General features: G+C 37.1%; 1 protein-coding gene across 1 annotated transcript in view; it reads left to right on the top strand.

Moving 5' to 3' along the window:
- Positions 1-19,140, top strand: part of COL28A1 (collagen type XXVIII alpha 1 chain) — a 58,515-nt gene that overhangs the window by 34,863 nt on the left and 4,512 nt on the right. Inside the window, exons 23-31 of the mRNA XM_064703301.1 lie at positions 229-300; positions 2,406-2,474; positions 9,520-9,588; positions 11,812-11,880; positions 15,684-15,752; positions 17,363-17,443; positions 17,534-17,569; positions 17,750-17,786; positions 18,095-18,649. Of these exons, the coding sequence (XP_064559371.1) occupies positions 229-300; positions 2,406-2,474; positions 9,520-9,588; positions 11,812-11,880; positions 15,684-15,752; positions 17,363-17,443; positions 17,534-17,569; positions 17,750-17,786; positions 18,095-18,649 (1,057 nt within the window). The remainder of the gene's footprint in view (positions 1-228; positions 301-2,405; positions 2,475-9,519; positions 9,589-11,811; positions 11,881-15,683; positions 15,753-17,362; positions 17,444-17,533; positions 17,570-17,749; positions 17,787-18,094; positions 18,650-19,140) is intronic.

Genomic DNA, 19,140 nt, shown 5'->3' with positions numbered 1-19,140 from the left:
TCCTGATAAGAATTCTTATTCTTCTAAATTTTTAATTAATTCAATTGAAACCACAATAAAAAAAGCATAGCAATTCCTGAACTTTGTGAATGAATTTTAAGAGCTGGTAACTGGTATTCTATGTTTCCAAAAAGATTTTAAACAGCTTCCTTACATATTTGTTAGTATTCTTTATACTGTGATAGTCCAGGTAGTGGCACGATTTCTGACTTCCTGTTTTGTGCTTAGGGGCACCGAGGACTTCCTGGACCACCTGGACCTGAAGGACCAAAAGCTGACAAAGGTGACAAAGGTGAAGCTGTAAGTAGAGTTTTCATTCTGTACTTTGTGTGCAAAAAAAAAAAACCCAAACCAAACAAACAAACAAAGAAAAAAAACCAAAAAAACCCCATCAAAGTTACTATGTGATAGCACAGTATTTAGTTGCTTAGATTTAGTTACCTAACTAAGTGCAGTTAATCATCCTTTAGCTAATTTAAATGTATCATGGATATTTTGAAGCCCTTTACTGGATACAACAGCAGTTGTACAAGTAGTTGGAACTGGATATAAATGGTTCTCATTTCATTGTCATGAAAGGGATACCATGTAATTCCATAAAAATCTTTATGGCTGCTCATTCATGTTTAAATATAAGCACTGTTTTGAATTATTTTTTCTGCCTCCCTTTTCTTTACTCTTCACTGATCAAGTTTTCTAATACCATCTGCTTGACCAAATTTTGCAGTTCCAGTTCCTTGGATTTTCAGCTGTTTTTTTAACATACTGGGCAGTTAAATCCTCTAACTTGAAGTTTTTTTCACCTCTTGCTTTTCTGATGCTTGGCTTCAGAAGGAATTAATATCTGAGTTTTTCAGCTGGCACATCCTATTACAAGGAACTATCATCCTAAATTTCAGTCACCCAAAACCACATAGACATGTTTGACCAGCCTCTCTCTTTTCCACTAGAAAGTGGAAATAGTGTTGCTGTCCTTCAACCACCACATGTCAACTTCCACTAGCACTATTTTCTTTATGTGTCTAATCCAGCTTTATTTCAAACTACAACCCTCCCAAGCACTCCTAAATGCACTGAGGTGGGACCTGAGTGCTTCCAAATTCCTACTCAGCTCCAATTTCCTATCATTCAAACTGATGCTGAGAAGGTCCTTTGGGATCAGAATTATTACATGAGGCATTCACTCAGAACTCCTGGTGTAATGCCATGTACCTGACACATTTCATGTTGTGTAATGTGCAATGGTTCTGTTGTACTGTCTCATGGTAACATCTTTCCCCTGCCATTCTGTACCCCATGAGCTGGAAAGACCAACTTCATAAAGCACTGTCAGACATGGACAGGATTTATGTGGCTAAGTAGGTAGCAGGGTGGTGTGGGAACCCAGAACATCCCTCTGGCTGTCCAGGACAGCCAGGACCCCTCCCAGGGGGCTCAGAAGCCCTGGCATGGAGCCCAAAACACCTGTGGTTTTGATTATGACCTGTGGAGCAAATTACCAACCTTATATGAAGATCAGCAAGCCACAACAGTTTAAGAATATTAGTGAAGTTATCATGGGGCAGAAAAGTAGATTTTAGGGTTTTTGGTATGGGAGTTCAGGAGCAAGATGGAGGGAACTGGGTGTGTCCAGCCTTTTTCCTTCTTCTTGGCCTCCATCTTCTGCTGTGATGTTGGCACTTACATATTGGGCTAGAGTAGAATCTCACTGTCTAACGTAGGTGATAGGTATTGGAACATAATTGTAAACATTGTATATGTAGTTTTTATTATTAAGACATAACACTACCCCGGGGGCAGGCAGTGTGCCTGGAACTGTCCTGCTGGGTGGACCTCGGCAGGGCAGGAGAAAATTTTTTATAGATAAGACGCAATAAACAACCTTGAGACCGAGAGCTGAAGAACTCCAACTCCTTCTTCAAGCACCCGGGCTGGGAAAAGAGACTTTTAACAATCTTGGGGTCGCAGCGACCCAGAAAGGCCCCGAGAGGGTGGGTCAAAGCCATCTGCCCTATGAATGCTGAAAGGGAGCCTGGGAATGCCTCCAGCAGTCTGAAAGGCAGCTGAAGGGGCAGATGAATTGAGCAGGGAGTTCAGGAGAAGAGACTACCAAACACAGGTACACACAAATATTTTAGGTTACCTAACTGCTAAATTTAGATCAGTTAGCTCTGGCATTTCAATTGTCTAATGCAGCATATGAATCATGGAGCAATGTCTGCTTTCTCACTGTTTTCCTTGAGCTGAGGATGATGTTCTTAATTCAAGAGTTGTACTTTTTTCCACCAATCTGAGTCTTTTTAGGTTTCCCTAAAAAGAAATGTGAAGAAATTATCTTCTTCGTTGAAAAACACAAGTACCTTAAGACAACTACTGACCCATGATTTATTTCTCTGCTGTTCCAGGGACCTCCAGGACCAGCAGGCCCTGCAGGACCAGAAGGACCAAAAGGCGTGGGAGATGCTGGACCAAAGGTATTTGTACAATGGTAGACCAATGCACCTGACTTGTAAACAAGGTAGACATCTTCCAAAAAATGCATTGGATAAGAATGACAAATATATGACAAAATGCTGCATTCTCATCTCCCACTTTTCATTTCTGTTAGAAGAAAAGCTTGTGATAGTCTTTTCTGATGTGACAGAAGCTAGTTCTCACTTTATCCTCAGACTGGATACAAATTTGCAGGTTTTCCATACATCCAAAGCCCAGGAAGCTTCTAGATGCTGGTGGAAGTCAGGATCCAACACAGGCACAGTATTGCCTAGTAATTATGCCCTTCCTTTCTCTGGCAGAAGTGTGAGCGATGAGGCCAAAATATGAGTTAAGGGTTACATGGATGTACTGAGATGTCTTTTAAGTTGGATTCCTAAGAGAAGAGCATAAACCTTTATCTAAAATAATTTGTTTTTTTGTTTAGAGACAAAACTCACAAAAAATCCCAAACAAACAAAAAAACTGATAAAGGTATTTGAAGTACAACACTGAAACTCTTCCAAGGTTTTCCATAAGGCACAGAATAGCTAAAGTCTTGTTAAACTATAAGCAGTATGTAACTCACCTAAAAAAATCACATAGCATAGTAATTGTTATGTTATAAAAAGTTGGGAAAAGAAACTTAAGACTAGAATCATACAACAAATTGCTTAAAAATATCCCAGAGTGGTTTTATTAATGATTTCCTCATTGCATATGTGAAACAAGAAACAGGCAGCCTGTTGCAGAAGGAAGCAAAAGAAATATTGCCCAAAGAAGTTTTTCTCCCAAACAGAAGGAACTTTCAACTTCAGTTCTCTGAATAGGAGAATTTACTTTTAAAATAAACTGCAATAATTAACTTTTTTAATATAAAAAAGTTTTTAATATAAATTAAAACTCTCAAAACATCAAAACTCTCAAAAACATCCACAATAAAGGAAAAATTGAAGGACATTCATTCTTAGAATGACTAGAATTACCACAGAATGGTCCCAATGGCATTGGGATCTGGGAAACTTGGCTGTATGCTTCTCTTTTGAATTAATGCCTGTCAGTACAAGGCATTTCACATCAAGTAATGCAAGAACTAAAAGTGATTTCAGTTATGTTATTCAATATAAATTTACAAAAAATGGCTAAACTAGTTAGATTTTTCTGTATGAGACTGTATCTTTCCAAACAGAAATATCAGACTTGCTATAATGTAGTCTTATAGTACATGATTCTTGATACTACAGAACAACATTTCATTAAAATCCTAGAATCTTGTATGAAATTATCAAGGCAGATATTGATAAAGACTTAACTTATGACTTCAGGATATCTAGGGGTATCATTGCATCTGAATTGTTCCTTGCTTCCTAAATGCATAATTCTGGAAAATAGTGTTTCCTAATGAAAAGGAATTGGAAAGTCACATTATCAAAAAAGCTGATCTCCCACTGTGATGCCATGGTTGAAGGATTATGAAGTCCAGAAGTGTATATGACAACTTCAGTGGGAATAGAGGGGAGTAATAGAAATAAATTTTAGTTAAATCCAAAATGGAAATAAATAATTTCCTTTTTTTAAGTGAAAGGAAATCACTAGAATAATTACAGTGAAATTTCTCACTACTGGGAGTTTTGAAGTCAGTGTTTGTGGCTGTGTTTCTGAAAAGTATCACAAATATACAGCTATACAGAAATATACTTGGAAAAATCATGGTGCCTGTTCGTTACCAGAGATTCAAAAGTGTTTCACAAGTCCATTCTGTTCTTACAACCATGAATTAATGTAAGTGCTGGGACAAGAAACTTTTCAGCCGTATAATTATCAGAAAAGTTCCAACCTAGATCACGAAAGATGGAAGTACAATATGGAATCATGAAATGCATTGGGGATGAAGGGGTAAAAGTTGTAAAGTAAAAGTAAATATGCCCACTTTTTGCAGTGGTGAACATGGCATCTAATCTTTTTATCATAGTTATTTTTAAATCACTGTAAGTCTTGTGATAAAATAACATATATTTTTAATTAAATCCTAGGTTAGCTGTTATATGGCCTTGGGCTAAGACAGGGAGATTCAGATTAGATATTAGAAAAAAGTTTTTCACTGGTAGGGTGGTCAAGCACTGGGATAGTTTGCCTGGGGAGGTGGTGGAGTCACCATTCCTAGAGGTGTTTAAGAGGTGTCTGGATCTGGCACTGGGTGATGTTGTTCAGTGGATGTGGGGTTACTGTGCTACTGCCAGGTTGACATTCAGACTCGATGAACTTGGCTCTGAGTAATGTTAGTCATTGCCAGTTGAAGAGAGTTGTTCATATTCCTTTATAAAGACATAAAATCCTTATTTGTGGGTCCCTTCTCCAGCTATGAACAGCATAAAAAGTATCACCTTCCTCAAGATGTGTGGAGTGAATTCTATTCATGGTGCCAGTAAAGGGGGTTTATTGGTAGCATCTTTTTGTGAGGGGATATGATCTGTGTTGTGTTAGTGGAAATTATAAATTAATAATAAATTTGGCAAAAGGCCTGTGGTACTGTGATCCAGATTTGACTAAGTCAAGGTGAAATAGCTGAGACCAGCATGTGAAGTTCTAATAATTTCATTATATTTAATATTACTAATAGTACAATTGAATGTCTAGTAATAGATTCTCTTATCTTAGGCAAAACCAAACTGATAAATAGTTCTCACTATTCTTGTGTTTCCTGACAATTCCAGGTCAGATCAGAGTTGCCATGTAAACTAAAAGTATCTTATTTCGATCAAGTCATCTCCATTGTCACAAAAATTGTCAAAATTAGGTAGTTTGAATCTAAGGTCCAAGTTACTGAAAAACAGAACCCTGCAAAGTAGCTGTCTTTGCAAGTAGCACAACACAATTAGGGCAAATCATGCTTACACCAAATTTTGTATGAAATTTTTTCATGGATCTACATGTTTTATTTTGTTACAGTGTGATATTGTCCACCAAACCTGCCTGCTCAGGGTAATGCTTGTCTAACACTCTGTCAGGATAATAAAAAATTCAAGAGTTAAAAACATCTGGTAAAAAAATCAATTTGTATTTTTTGTTTTGAAATAGGAAGGCTTCTTTTTGATGATGCCCTTAGATATGTGTGTTAGTCATGTTGAATGAAATGTTTGTTGTTCTATGCAGAGTGAGCAGCTGTAGCTTTTGCACTCTATGAGTGCAAAGTAAGCATTATCTAGCAAGATGTAACATGTCTGATTTACTTCTCTTTATCCACACCAGACACAGTAAACAGTGAACTGGGAAAAAAAAGAAACTAAATATATAAACATTTCTTCTCATTCCCATATTAGAGTCTGATGTTTTAATTTTTGCATAACATCTTGGTAGTAAAGGTGCCACAAGGAAAAAGAATTCACTTGAATTGAAAGAATTCCCCTAGAACTTAGTTCATATAATGGAAAATCTTCTGTTTTTTCAAATGAAATGTAAATTCGCTGGCTACCTCTTATACACAACCCCCCCCCACAAAAAAAAAAAAAAAAAGAGCAGCAAAAATCTCTGCATATAAAAAATGAACATTTATTTGATAAAAGAGGCTCATAAATTTACACACTAGCTAATTTGAAATTCCTTTGAGGATCATTATATAGGAATGTTCCACTCATCTGAATCAAAGCTCTGTTCTCTCTGCTTTTAGAAATGGCTCACATATGTGCACACTGCTAGACAGGAATTTTATGTATCAGAGGTCAAATTCACATGAAAACAAAACTGAAACATGTGGGATGCATTCAGTCTTGGCAGAACCCTATGTTCTGTAGCATTAAAACAGAAGCACATAATGTCAGAATATAATAAAAAATTGATTTAAAAGCACTGTTGCCAGCTAGGAGGTGAGTTACAGACATGGAAGAGCAGGAGCCCAGCACTAGAAATAAAGCAAGTAACTGGATAGCAGAAAGATTATTGAAATCCTTAGCACAGTCCCTCGTGCATGAACATTTGGGGTGGATCCAGTTGCAATATAAACAACTTTTGCAGCTTGGGGCTTGCGTATTTGAACTAAAATGTGGAAAGTAGAGATGCAATTCCTTTTTTAAAAATATGTTATTCTTACAAATACTGTTATATCCATTAACTCTCACTAAAGAGAGTATTGCAGTGTCTGCTGTATGTTTCAGTATCAAACACACATCCTTCACAGTAAATGAGGTATATATATTGGAAAATCCAAGACTTACTTTTCAGTTGACCATTAGGCCATTTTATGTTTTTTTTTCTTGAAAAAAGGTACAGAATAGACATTGGAATTCTGCACTTTAAAGTGTCTTGACTCAGCTCTTTATTTCTTGCTTCAGCAGTGTTTTTCTAGTTCACTGTTTTACTGATGGTGTCAAGCTTGTCTACAAGCACAATGCAGGAAATAAATTAGACCTCATCAAAGAACAGTATTAATCGTTTTTGAAATTAATTCCCTGAAGGACGATTTAGTATGACACTTTAGGAAAAAGAACTGCTCCACTTCACAACTCATAAAGCAAAAGAAAAGTCTTTTTCTTTAAACCAAGAAATACAGAAACTGTGAGGATTACTATAAAGCTCTACAAAAGAGCTTTTCAATGGCACATCTGGTATTAACTAAGCATGTAAGGCTAAAATTCAATCCTTCACCTGCAACGACCCTATGGAAGACTGTGTTACCCATGGGAGGAAGAGGCAGATGACTTCAGGTCACCCTTAGGCTGTTTTTGGTCAGGGCTGGTCTAAAAGCAGGTTTTAGGTGTACTGGGTACTGGGCCATAAGGAATCATTTATGTTTGGTAACCTCTAATTCCGTTTCCACTACAGCAGCTCACAGGCTATTTAACAGGCCACAATATTCCAGGGTCTCCTAAAAAAGTACCTTTTAATGCAATATCTGTATCTCTTAGCTCTGACATCTCTGGCAGATTTCAGAGAGAGGCTTGGACAGGGAAAGCTTTGGCTGCTCTGCACAACTTCTGCTCATGAAGAGCTGGTCGACAAACAGCTTAAAATTGTATTGAGATTGTGGGGACACTGAGAACAAATAAATATTCCTTTGATAATAGAAGGTACTAGGTAGGAAGATGGATACATTGGCAATGTCATGGCTCTGCATTGGCAAGGAAGGTCTGATAAAAATGCCTTAGGTCATCTGAGGGAAAAATTTCCTCCCAGCTGAACATGGCACTTAGTTTTACCCAATCACCCTGACACAGCAATTTAAATCTAAGAGCATCCATGTACCATGCCTATGTCCTGACTCAAACTGGCCAGTCTCTAGTGCTTTGGATGAAACAGGAAAGAAATTCAAAAGCTAAATGTTACATCAGGAAGAAGAGCATTATAAACTTAGTCTGAGCCTTAGCCTTTGTAATCAGAGTTCCCACCTCTCCTAATCCTCCATACCTGAGCATAGTTTGGGCCCTAGTATGTCTGCATAACTAGAGACTGAACCTTGGGAATTGCACCTAAAAGCAGTCAGTATGACTACACACATTCTTCCCAGAATATAAAGAAAATCAGTAGAAGATTCTGGGTTTTTTTTCCTTTTTAATCTGTTTGATAGGCTGTTTCATTTCACCTACCACAACTCAAGTGACATCTGTGATTTGTGATTTATACTTGCACCTCTGTCCTAGATCGAATGCTCCCTCTGCAGGCACAGCCCTTTCTACAGCTTTTCCAAGTGCAAAAACAAGTACAATTAAGAGTTTGTATAATGATTTCTTTTTAATTTTGTCTAGAAATACCATTTCTTCTGCTTTATTTTTAATATATTGGATGATCAACAGCTTCTCAGTGCATTTCTTTATTTGCACTTGCCTGCAGAGGAATAAGTTTAGAAATATCAAGCTAAACACAAATCAAAATATCCTGCATCTCTAAGTTATTAGTTATAGGCTACTTTTTTCTTTTCAAGGAATGGATGTGACTTTTCTAGTAATCATGTGTTGAATGTGTGCCTATTCCCTCACTTGAAAAACCTTGGTCTGAGGAAAATGAAACTGCCTCATGTGTCCCTGTGCATTCCCTTTATCACTGATGTCCCCTGACTCCCCACCTCCTTTGCTGGGTTTTTCTGCAGCACGAGGGGCAGCACCAGGCTCTCTGTTACTCTCATTTTCTCCTTACCAGAGGGCTGCTGCCTTTTCTCTGCCTGATGGTTGAGGGATCAGTTCTCTCTAGATTTTCTTTGTTCTTCAGTAAAAGCATTAATTGACAATGTCAAAAAGTTGTCTCCATTTCCTAGCTTCCAGCTATCACCAAAACTGTTGAAAATTAATATGGTCAAGGCCTGTACCTTTCTGATCAATTTGGCTGAAATCAACCGATGAGTTCAAAATAGTCTGGAAGAAAAAAAGAGAATGAACACAGACAAGCAGAAGCACAGGCAGACTATATAACTTAAGCTTTATTTCCTTCAGAAGTCAAGCTAAATGTATGTACATTAGGGCTTTTTTTAAACAAGAACGGGTGCTATAATCTATATTGATGCTATTAAAATTCATTCTGTTTACATAAATGCCTAAATTTGGCAGTTCTGGAAGTGAATGTCTCTAGTGTCAGAACAAGCACTGTATCAGTTAAGAGCATCATGATTGTGGTTCCACTAGTAAGCTCCCTGTCCATCCTAGTAATGTGATCCCTGCCAAATATGATGGGAAAACAGTGATGTTTCCAAATGGGTCTGCTTTTTTTTTGTTTGTTTTTTATTTGTTTGGTTGGTTTTTTTTGTTTTTTTGGGGTTTTTTTTATTTTTGTTTTTGTAGCTGATAAGCCTGCAAAGTAGGGTCCTAACTCTGTTGGTGATTTTAATCATGTGGATGTTTGCTAGGGAAATAATGTTCTTCACCTAGAGCTTAAATGATGTGGGTGCCTGTACTTTGGGCTTTTTTATTTTTTATTTTTTAATACCTATCTATGAAGGAGCTGTTTATTTATGTAGCATTTGTTTGATTTGTTTTTTAAACTCAGTGGTTTGACTATTTCATAAGTGGATGGCAGATGTAACATTTGCTAGGTGATGACTGACATTGCTGTGACTATTTTCAGGGAGACCATGGAATCAAAGGTGATCCTGGGCCCCCAGGACCTCCAGGATGGGGACACATGGGTCCCAAGGTTGGTATGATGCCATGTTGAAATTTTTTGTGCTCTTTTGTGATGCTGGCAGCCAGACCCTGATCTCTCAGGTGCCAAACAATCTTCATCAGTTATTGATTTACATTGGTGCAGCTTCAGGAGAAATCAAGCATGTAAACATGGTCACTAACCATACACTTCTAGCAACTGGATTAGGAAGAATACTAATGGGATGAAAATTGCATTTGCAGCTAAACTTTATGAGATTACATCTGGAGATTGAACAGAGCCATCAGACTGGTAAATTAACTAAATGATGCATTTCTTCTGCTTGTATCTATCCTGTTTCCAAGATATTATTTTGTGCTGGAAAATACATTAAATGTGAATTTTATGTTTGCAATTTTTGCTCAATCAAATTTAATCCAATTTATTTTGTCATTAAAACCATTAGAAAAGAAATACAAAAACAAAAAGTTAATTCTATAAGCAACCAGCATGCAACATCTGGGCAATTTTTTCTCCCTTCACTAAAGTGATCTATAATTTTAAAAAGACATACTGATAAGAAAAGAAATTCAGTACTTGCCTGGGTTTCTTTATTACAGGTTTCTCTACCAATTTTTTTTACAAAGGCAATAAGGAGAAACATTGTGTATATTTCCCCACTTTCTGATAGTTTAAGATACGCCTTTGTAACTTTTTGCATAGTAGCAGAGAGTAACAGAACCCTCCAGTGACATTTTGTATAAACTAGTATCTGAATGAAGAAACATTGCTATTACCAACTGCAGATATGCAATAAACAACAGGGTATGAATACTTTTAAATCAGGATGGGTCTGATTTTACCTTGCTTTCTGAAAGCTGCAACAATTTCTTGGGTAATCATACTGACACAGCCTGTTTGAAAAGAGTAAGTTTGGACTGAGTGCCAAAATCCTAGTATGACACTACTTGCTCTTTCCACAAAGCCTGTGAGAAGGAAAAATGTGAGGGGAATTCTCTGTGGGGAAACAATATTTTGTTTTCCAGAGTGAGGATGTGTATGTAGTCCCTCTCCTATGAAGAAAGCCTGAGAGAACTGGGATTGTTCAGGCAAAGAGAAGGTTTTGTGGTTGAGATGATCCATATATATATATATATATGTATGTGTATGTGTATATGTATATGTATATGTATATGTATGCGTGTATATGTATACATGTGTATATATATATACACACACACATATATATATATGTATATATATATGCATATATAGAGAGAGTATTTTTTGAAAGAGGTTTTGTGAAAACTTATAACAAACTTTTTGTCTCCAGAGATGATAATGATGACTTTTCAAACATCACTAACATCTAGAAGTTAAATGTTTAGATCTATAAATTTATATTTCATGATGACCAAGTTTTCCTCTACTTCTGCCTAAATATTCAACATATACAAAATCTAGGTAATATACATACCACTGAATGATTTCCACTTACTGTAGTGGAGCACAGTAATTATTTAAGACAGTAATCAAAAGTTCAACCTGAGTTTGACAGAAACTTCTATGAAATGTGTTCAAATTTTGAAAAGTTTTTCAATTAAAAATAAATTTTTAGAAAAAGGAAAATCAATCATTTAGTTTTGATGTAATCAGAAAGATATACTTCACTTGGTCACTTTCAAATGTTAAATTAGCCTGCCTGCAAACACAAGGGCTCTGTCTGACTGACTGTGTGGATACAAATCAGCACATCCTGCTTTGGTTTGTCTCTCATCCCTTCCCACTTAGGATTTTCTGAATGACTGGTGCTCCTAGAAACTGTGGCACCTCAGGGGCTTGGCATATGCCCATAGTGCCAAAGAACTAGCTAAAATACCTGGCAGATTTACTTATACTAGATTTTACAGCTCTGGTCCTTTGTGTCTCTGCTGTTGTGCCTCTCTTTTGTGACTACATGAGGCTGTTCTGTTAACATGGTTTCTGTTTGCTTCTATGTAGGGAAAAATGAGGAAAATATCACTCTGTGCCATGAGTAAATTTTATTCTTTGATTATTTTCAAATTAATTGTTCCTTTGCTTTCCTGAGAGTTTGCCAGGATGATTACTAAGACCCACAGTGAGAAACCATAAACCAAAGAAGAATCAGACCCAGAATCCTTTACCTGGTTTTACTTCTGTTGCTTGCAGTGACTTTGGGATTATTTCCTTAGTGTTACCAGGAGTTTACCTCCCAGTCATTCGTTTTTTGCTTTTTTTTGCTGACTGTTACAGGGTATTATGGGACGCGATGGCTTGCCTGGTCCTCCTGGCCCCCCTGGCATCAGCATACAAGGAGACAAGGTAATTCATGCTAATGTGATATTTGTTCAGTTTCTTCTCAAACTGTTTCTTAAAGAGATTCATTATCTTCTCTCTGTCTTGGCCACCAAATCAGTGAACTCCTGGAAATATTAATTTTATGCTTAATTTTTGTATTCATAAGATATGCAATATTTGCTTTATTTGCTGGATTTTCAGTGTTGTTTGCATCCAATTGCTCTCCTATTGTTCTTGTAATGAAAAATATATTTAACCCGGAGACAAAAGGTTTATCTCTGCCACATCTTATTGATTTACCTAGATCCATAGTTTTCTCTGGGTTGCACTTGTAAGAGGCAGTAACAGAGACCTACTGTGACAAAGTAAGTTAAACACATGTAGGAATATAAATGAAATTAGGCAGTCACCCACATACTCTTAATTGCGTTTTTAGTCACCCAGTTCCAGCCACAAGTTGTCTCCTTAAAAGGAGAAACACAAACATATTCTGAGCATTCAGTAGTTAAATTGTCTTGTCATATATGCATGGAAAAATTTATTAAAACTGGATGGTCCAATGGAGAACAACCCAAATTTCTCCAATTTTCATTAAATCAATGTGCTTAAAATTGAGCATATGATTGAATATTTCCCTGGATCAAGAGTATTGTGCTCAGATCTCCAACTCTAAGTGGTCAACCACCAGTGATTCAGTAAAAGGGTCAATGTTCTAGTTTGGTTAGAAAAGGTGTCTCTTCATACTGTGATTTTGGCTGTAGATACTAAAAACATCAGAGAATTCACTGGCAAACAGGTCTTCATTGGAAAACAGTGACATTCTGAAATAAAAAACCAAATTTATGAAAATGTATATTGTTTGCAAAATGATTCAGAGGATAATCTTTCTTTGGTCCATTGAGGAATTATTTCATACAAGCTTTACCAGAAAAGCACAGATTCCTTCAGAATTTATTTTGTTCATGACTTGCCAGTTCACTGACACACCATCAAACAAAGGCATGTTTCTAATACAAGGCTGTGAAATTTAGGGATGCTGGAAAGTAATGTGTCCTGTTTATGAAATGTCTTTGGGTTTGAAAACAAAACTGTAATGATATGGTGGATCAAACTCAGCTCCTGTTGTTTTTGTAGTATTCCATGGCTTGTGTGGGTACGATCAGTCTTGCCATTTCTATTTTCTAAACAATTGCCTTTAAAAATATAACTATTTTTATATAATTCTTAGGAACATTATATAAAAATATGTAATTATTTTTAGATAAGTCTTATTTCTGAGCGACTTTTGCAACTGTCTTGCTCTGGTAGTGCCAGTTTCCTCCACACACTAATGCTTTTTGACTTTTGTCTGTCTATTTTATCCTTCTATTTCTTCACATATCAAACTTCATTCTTTTTGGCCACTCTTCATCAGAATAAAGTTACTCTACTACTGCACTTTAGCTACCAATATCACTCAAGTATTTTTTTATATAAAGAGAGAGATCTCAGTCTGCATATGGTAAGAATGGCATGCCAAAAATGAGTTGGTTTTCAAGTTACTTTATGTTGACAGCTATATTCACAGATTTTTTTTTTTAATGCTTGGTTCCCTTTCAAAACCACAGTCTAGACATTCTTAGATCTGCACTCAGTTCATTTTGGTAATACTGGTGGTCAGGTTTGAATTTGTTATGTACATGAATTAAACTGTCAAAGCCATAAATATTTTTAAATAGCTTCTTGGGTTTTACTAAGTTATAGAATCTATGATAAACCCTTCTAATGTTGATTGATACTTGTTGCACAAGTAGAGGAAGGAGGATTTGATTCTGTGGTTGATGTTTTAAAGGATGAAACTCACATGTGTGCTTGTGAGAAATGTCAGCTGTCTGGGTATGAGTTTACTTAGAACAGTAGGTCCCATTCAGTTTTCATTGCCTGAACACCATCATAACACTGTCAAATGGGCAGTAACAAATGGCAGCAAGAAATCTACCATTTTATTGAGTCTGACATTTATTACTAGTGAAGGACCACTGGAATACACAGCATATCCTCATTTTGGTTCATATGTATGTGCTCTGCAGAGGAGTTAACCGGGAAGTTGTGGGTGACCCGAGTGGAAAGGAGAGACTGTCCCAGTGCTGAACAGCAAGCCTTGAAACAAACTGGCACACTGTTTCACTGTGTTTAAAAGTCATTTGCATTATTACCTAAATGAGGGCCCTGAGAAGCACAACCCTGCTAAAAAGTGTCTTAAAGGAAATTAAATAGCCACTGTGAATTCCTGTAACAGTGCAAAATAAATTGCCTTGTGCATCCCATCACCTTAGGAGTATTTCCTATTTACAGGAAATCCTCCTAGTGGATCAGCTATGGAATTTGATATACCCACTGGTTTTCAGTCTACCTAATACTGTCTGAACTGCTGCTGCTGTGAGAAACTGGGGAGAGAGGAAGTTCTGCTTCCAGAGGCAAGAGGCTACTGGTTAGCAGGTCAGGGATAGGTAGCCCTGGTGGCAAGCAGAGCATTTCACTCCCCAAGTTGGGGCCAGTGGACCAAGAGATACTCACAGGGCAAGGCTGTGAAAGCAGTGCTCCAGTGCAAGCAGAATCTGGCATCTCAGCAGGATCTCTGTCAGATCTGGCATCTGAACAGGGAAAACCATCCATGGACATGACTTGTACCCTGTGTCTTTGAGGAGCTGCTTCTCATTGCCTAACTCCTGCTGAATTCCCAGCTCCTGGGAGCCAGAAGCCCTCAGTACAAGGAAGGGAAGGTTGGCTAAGTGTGCAGTTTTTTCTTTGCCTGCAGAAATCCATAAACCCCTATCCAGGACAGCAGGAATAGTCAGTGATCAGTCCTGCTGCACTGGTGCACCTTAGGTGAAGGCTGGAAATACTTGGAAATGCTTTTGCATTTCTCCATCTATTATGAGAAATATGACCCCTTTAGACCCATTTGTGAGCACCAATACAAGCATTAAAAAAGAGATTATAGCAAAAAGATCATAGTTAGGTTTGATACATGTGATAGCTGCTCCTAATGTCATTGACGTTCTCTGGAACTGCTTTTGCTATCTTCATCAGGCACTGCTGTTATGTGAATTAATTGTGTAATGTGAATTTTGGTGAAGCATTTATGTACCAGGAAATATAATCACTTCTAACTGTGTTTAAAATGCATACAGCAGTTGATCTGTAAAAAGTATTTGTGCTACACTATTATATAAAGCAAGAAAGTTTTTGGAAGTCAGAAGCTATGAAGCATTTTCTGTATATAACAGCTGTGTTTTATAACATTGTGGTCCCCCACATGGATGTGCTTTTTGAGTCTAAGTACATGCAGCAGAGTATATGTAGCAATCCTTATAAACAATTTTGAGCTTTGTAACTGGACAGATACTGTCTTTTGAATTATCAGCAGAAAGCTGTTCTGCTTTCCACACTGTGAATAGTAGAGATGTCTTCTCATTTACTTAAGATCAGAAAAAAAGAGTCTGCCCTGGAGAGGTCATGAATGGGTATTTCTAGAGAAAATTTGGTTAGGACCACATTTTACTGCTTCTAGACAGGATGAGCCTCTGAAAAGTTACTTCTGTCTTTCATCTCTTTCAGTGGAATGGCAAATTTTCATTTAATTAATCAGGAATATATTCTTCATTGTATACTTTTCTTATTGTATGTTCTGAATAATAGCCAATTGCTTATTTCTCCAACCTTAGGCCACTTTTGTTTTGAAAATTGTGTGCTTCATCACATAGTACAAATGTGTAAAAGTGAATAGAAACAGCATAGATTTTACATTAATTTTCAGTTAAACTTAAGTTTCATATTTTGTTCAGGGAGAAAAAGGAAGTAAAGGTTTTCCTGGACCAAAGGGATCAGTAGGAACTGGTCTTCCTGGACAAAAGGTAAATCCTAGGTTTGCAGTAAGGAAAGAAAAGGGGGTTTTCTTCCTTTATTGGTTATTTGGTGTGACAGGTCTGAAGAGAAACAGAAAACAAAGACCTTACCTTATAGAGCCAGCATGGTAAGTACCTACTACTCATTGTCAGCTTTGAAGTCTGTGAAAATCCTAATGGTCATTAAGGATCAGATTACAAAGTAGGATCTAGAATGAGGTTATCCCCATTGGCAGAAGAGTAATTCTAAGTTATTAAAGTTATGTATTTATTTATTTTTCATACTTTTCAGGTATTACAAAATGCCCTTTTATTTGCCAGGCTCTGACAAAAAAAAAAGGAAGGAATTGCTTTATGATTAACATCATTTAAGGGCTTTGCTTTACTTGACTTGTTTTTTTCTACAATGATTGAAACCCAAGCTTGAGTCTTTCCTTACTGAATAACTTCCTGGTTGTTATAAAAATTGTGAGAATTTCCTACACTTAGCTATTTACATCTAACAGCTTGGGAGCTTTCATGTGAACGTCAAGCTCTTTCACACAGATTCAAATTCCTGCCTCCTAGTTCTATTTTCACTCACATTCCAAATGCCATAATATAATAGTAATAACTGGAATATTTTCACGAATTGTCATATTCATCTTGTATATTGACTAATCTTTGTGACCCAATGTAAATCTCTCCAAATACTCACTTTTTGTTTGCTATTAATATAGCAGACTTGACACAGATGATAAGGAATGGTTTAGTTCAGCAGGAATTTTGTATATGTACCAAAAAGATCAGGTCTTAGTATATTTAAGTGTAAGAACTGTAACACAGGAGTTAGCTGTGCGATTCCATTGGCTGGGCAATGATGAGGAATAACATCAAAATAGACAGTAATCTAGATAAATTCATACACTTTAAAATTTCAAGTGAAATGTAAGCTGGTTAGTAATTTCCAGAGAAAAGTAAAAAATCTGTCCTGGACAATCTTCTTCTTGAAAAAAGGGTCTAATTTAGAAGTTGAATCTTATTTATGATGTTTAATACCTGCATTGTGTGAAAATTGTCTTATAATGCAGAACCCACTCACTTTTTGGAAGTCAAAAGGTCTAGTCAATTTGCTTCTAAATGTGAATCATTGTATTTTCCAATGGATTTAGTGGCCCAAGCATGCCTCTTCATTTGTCCTTTGAAAGCTCACAGGTTTTTGTTTGGCTTTTATGCAGAGGTGGAGTGAGTTTCAGCACAGTGGCTGATCTGAGGCAGTTATCTCTCCTTAAGTATTAATTAGCATAGGTCCAGTATAAACATTGTTTTAGACTTCAAGAAAATCAAAGAGCAGCAAACATTATATATTCTTTGCATACAGATGTCTTTACTCCCCCTCTAGAACTAGGGTAATTTTTCACAGAAATTTCTTAAAGATGCTTTTACTGCCCATTTTGGTTTCTCTGAGAGCCTGCTTTCAGATATTCTCCTTATAATACATACAGCAGAAATTATTAATTAAAAAAACAACCAAAAGAGCCAGAAAATTTATCTTTAAAGCTCATTGAACCTTACTTCCAGCTCTGACAAACAACAAAACTGGAGCTATGACTGTATTTAATACCGTTGTTTTCAATTAGGGAGACTATGGAGATAAAGGTGATACAGGGAGCAAAGGCGCCAAAGGAGAGATTGGAGACCCAGGACCTCCAGGGCCAAAGGTAAAACACATTTTCATGTTACTTAAAATTACAGAGTAGAAACTAGGCAAATTTGGCTTTTGTTAAGTATCTCACTCTGCACATTTCTAGGGATCTGGGGGAAGAAAAGGTGAACCTGGTCTTTCGGTAAGTAGGTAAATAAATTATTTGAAGCAATAGCAGTTTATCTGGGAAAATTATTTGATGGCTATGTGATCTTACACAAGGCTGTTTATGAGACATTGCACTGTCTGTATTTTTGTAAATAAATAAATTTTTCAGCATTCTTAACACTAGAACACATAACAAATGAATACTCTTTTTCAGAGAGAAGATGTTATCAGACTTATCCATGAAATATGTGGTAAGCATTCCAGTATGGAAAAAAAAGTAGTTCTGATAAAACACAGTGAATTTATATTGACTGAATGATTTTTCCTCTGCATGTTTGTGTGTCAGGATACCATTGATATGAAAACAATGCTCACTATGTTGCCAGAACTCTACCTGAAGTAATTTGGTCCAGCTCTGTTCCTGTGATCAGTACCAGTAACTGGAAATTAATTAATTAATTGAGTTTTAACTGACTAAATCTGATATGTGAGTCCAATTGTCCAATTCATTTTTTGAAGGTTGTCTCTCATAAAATGTCTGAAATGGTTATTCTTCTAGGTTGTGGTATCAAATGTAAAACAACACCACTGGAACTAATATTCGTCATTGACAGCTCAGAAAGTGTTGGGCCAGAAAACTTCAAAATTATCAAAACCTTTATGAAAACATTCATTGACAAGGTTTCGGCCAACCACGCTACAACCCGCATTGGCATTATCAACTTCAGCCACAGAGTGGACCTGGTGTCTACTCTGAAGCAATACACCAGCAAGGAGCACCTGAAGTCAGCTGTTGACGAGATGCCCTACCTAGGAGAAGGCACATACACAGCCTCTGCCATCCAGGAAGCCATCCACTTGTTCCAGGCAGCGCGCCCGGCCGTCAGGAAGGTGGCTGTTGTCATAACGGACGGACAGGCGGACGACCGGGATAAAGTACAGCTGGACACCATCGTAAGAGAGGCCCATGCTACAAATATTGAGATTTTTGTCATTGGGATTGTACAAAGGACTGATCCTCATTTTGATGACTTCCTGAAAGAAATGCAGCTCATTGCAACAGACCCTGATGAAGAACATGTTTACCAGATAGACGACTTCGTAACGCTTTCAGGTAAAAGTAACTATTTCAGTTAAAGGAAGCTGGAAAGAATGTTTGGCCTTTCCCATGGCCAGGCAAGGCAGCCTGAGTGGCAGCTTTTATTTCTCTTTTGGATAAAGCTCACTCTTGTTTCGCATCATCTTTGGCCAAATGAAAACTTTGCCAAAATTTTTACCTCTTGCAGAGGCAATAAACCACAATTAACATCAGTTTTCTAAGCCCACGTCTTCTTTGGGGTACTCCTCTTCTGTGAGAGATTGCATAAGCCTTGCTTCACAGTCCTTTTGTGCTTGGGCAGAGTTTCATCCTGGAGAGATGCAGGTTTCCTTCCACTTTGGTATAACACCTCAAACTCTCTCTCTCTCTTTCTTTTGCATTTTGTGAGTCTTGGAATCCCTCCACTCTCTCTTGCAAGGACTCTTTCTCTTTTTTTTTTTTTCTTTTTCTGAAAGCCATAAGGAAACCTGTGCTTTCACCCTAGTTTCAGGGAAAAAAATGTATGT

The sequence above is a fragment of the Zonotrichia leucophrys genome, chromosome 2 (assembly GCF_028769735.1).
Source record: "Zonotrichia leucophrys gambelii isolate GWCS_2022_RI chromosome 2, RI_Zleu_2.0, whole genome shotgun sequence".
Classification (NCBI taxonomy): domain Eukaryota; kingdom Metazoa; phylum Chordata; class Aves; order Passeriformes; family Passerellidae; genus Zonotrichia; species Zonotrichia leucophrys.
This window is presented reverse-complemented; position numbering and strand designations above follow the sequence as displayed.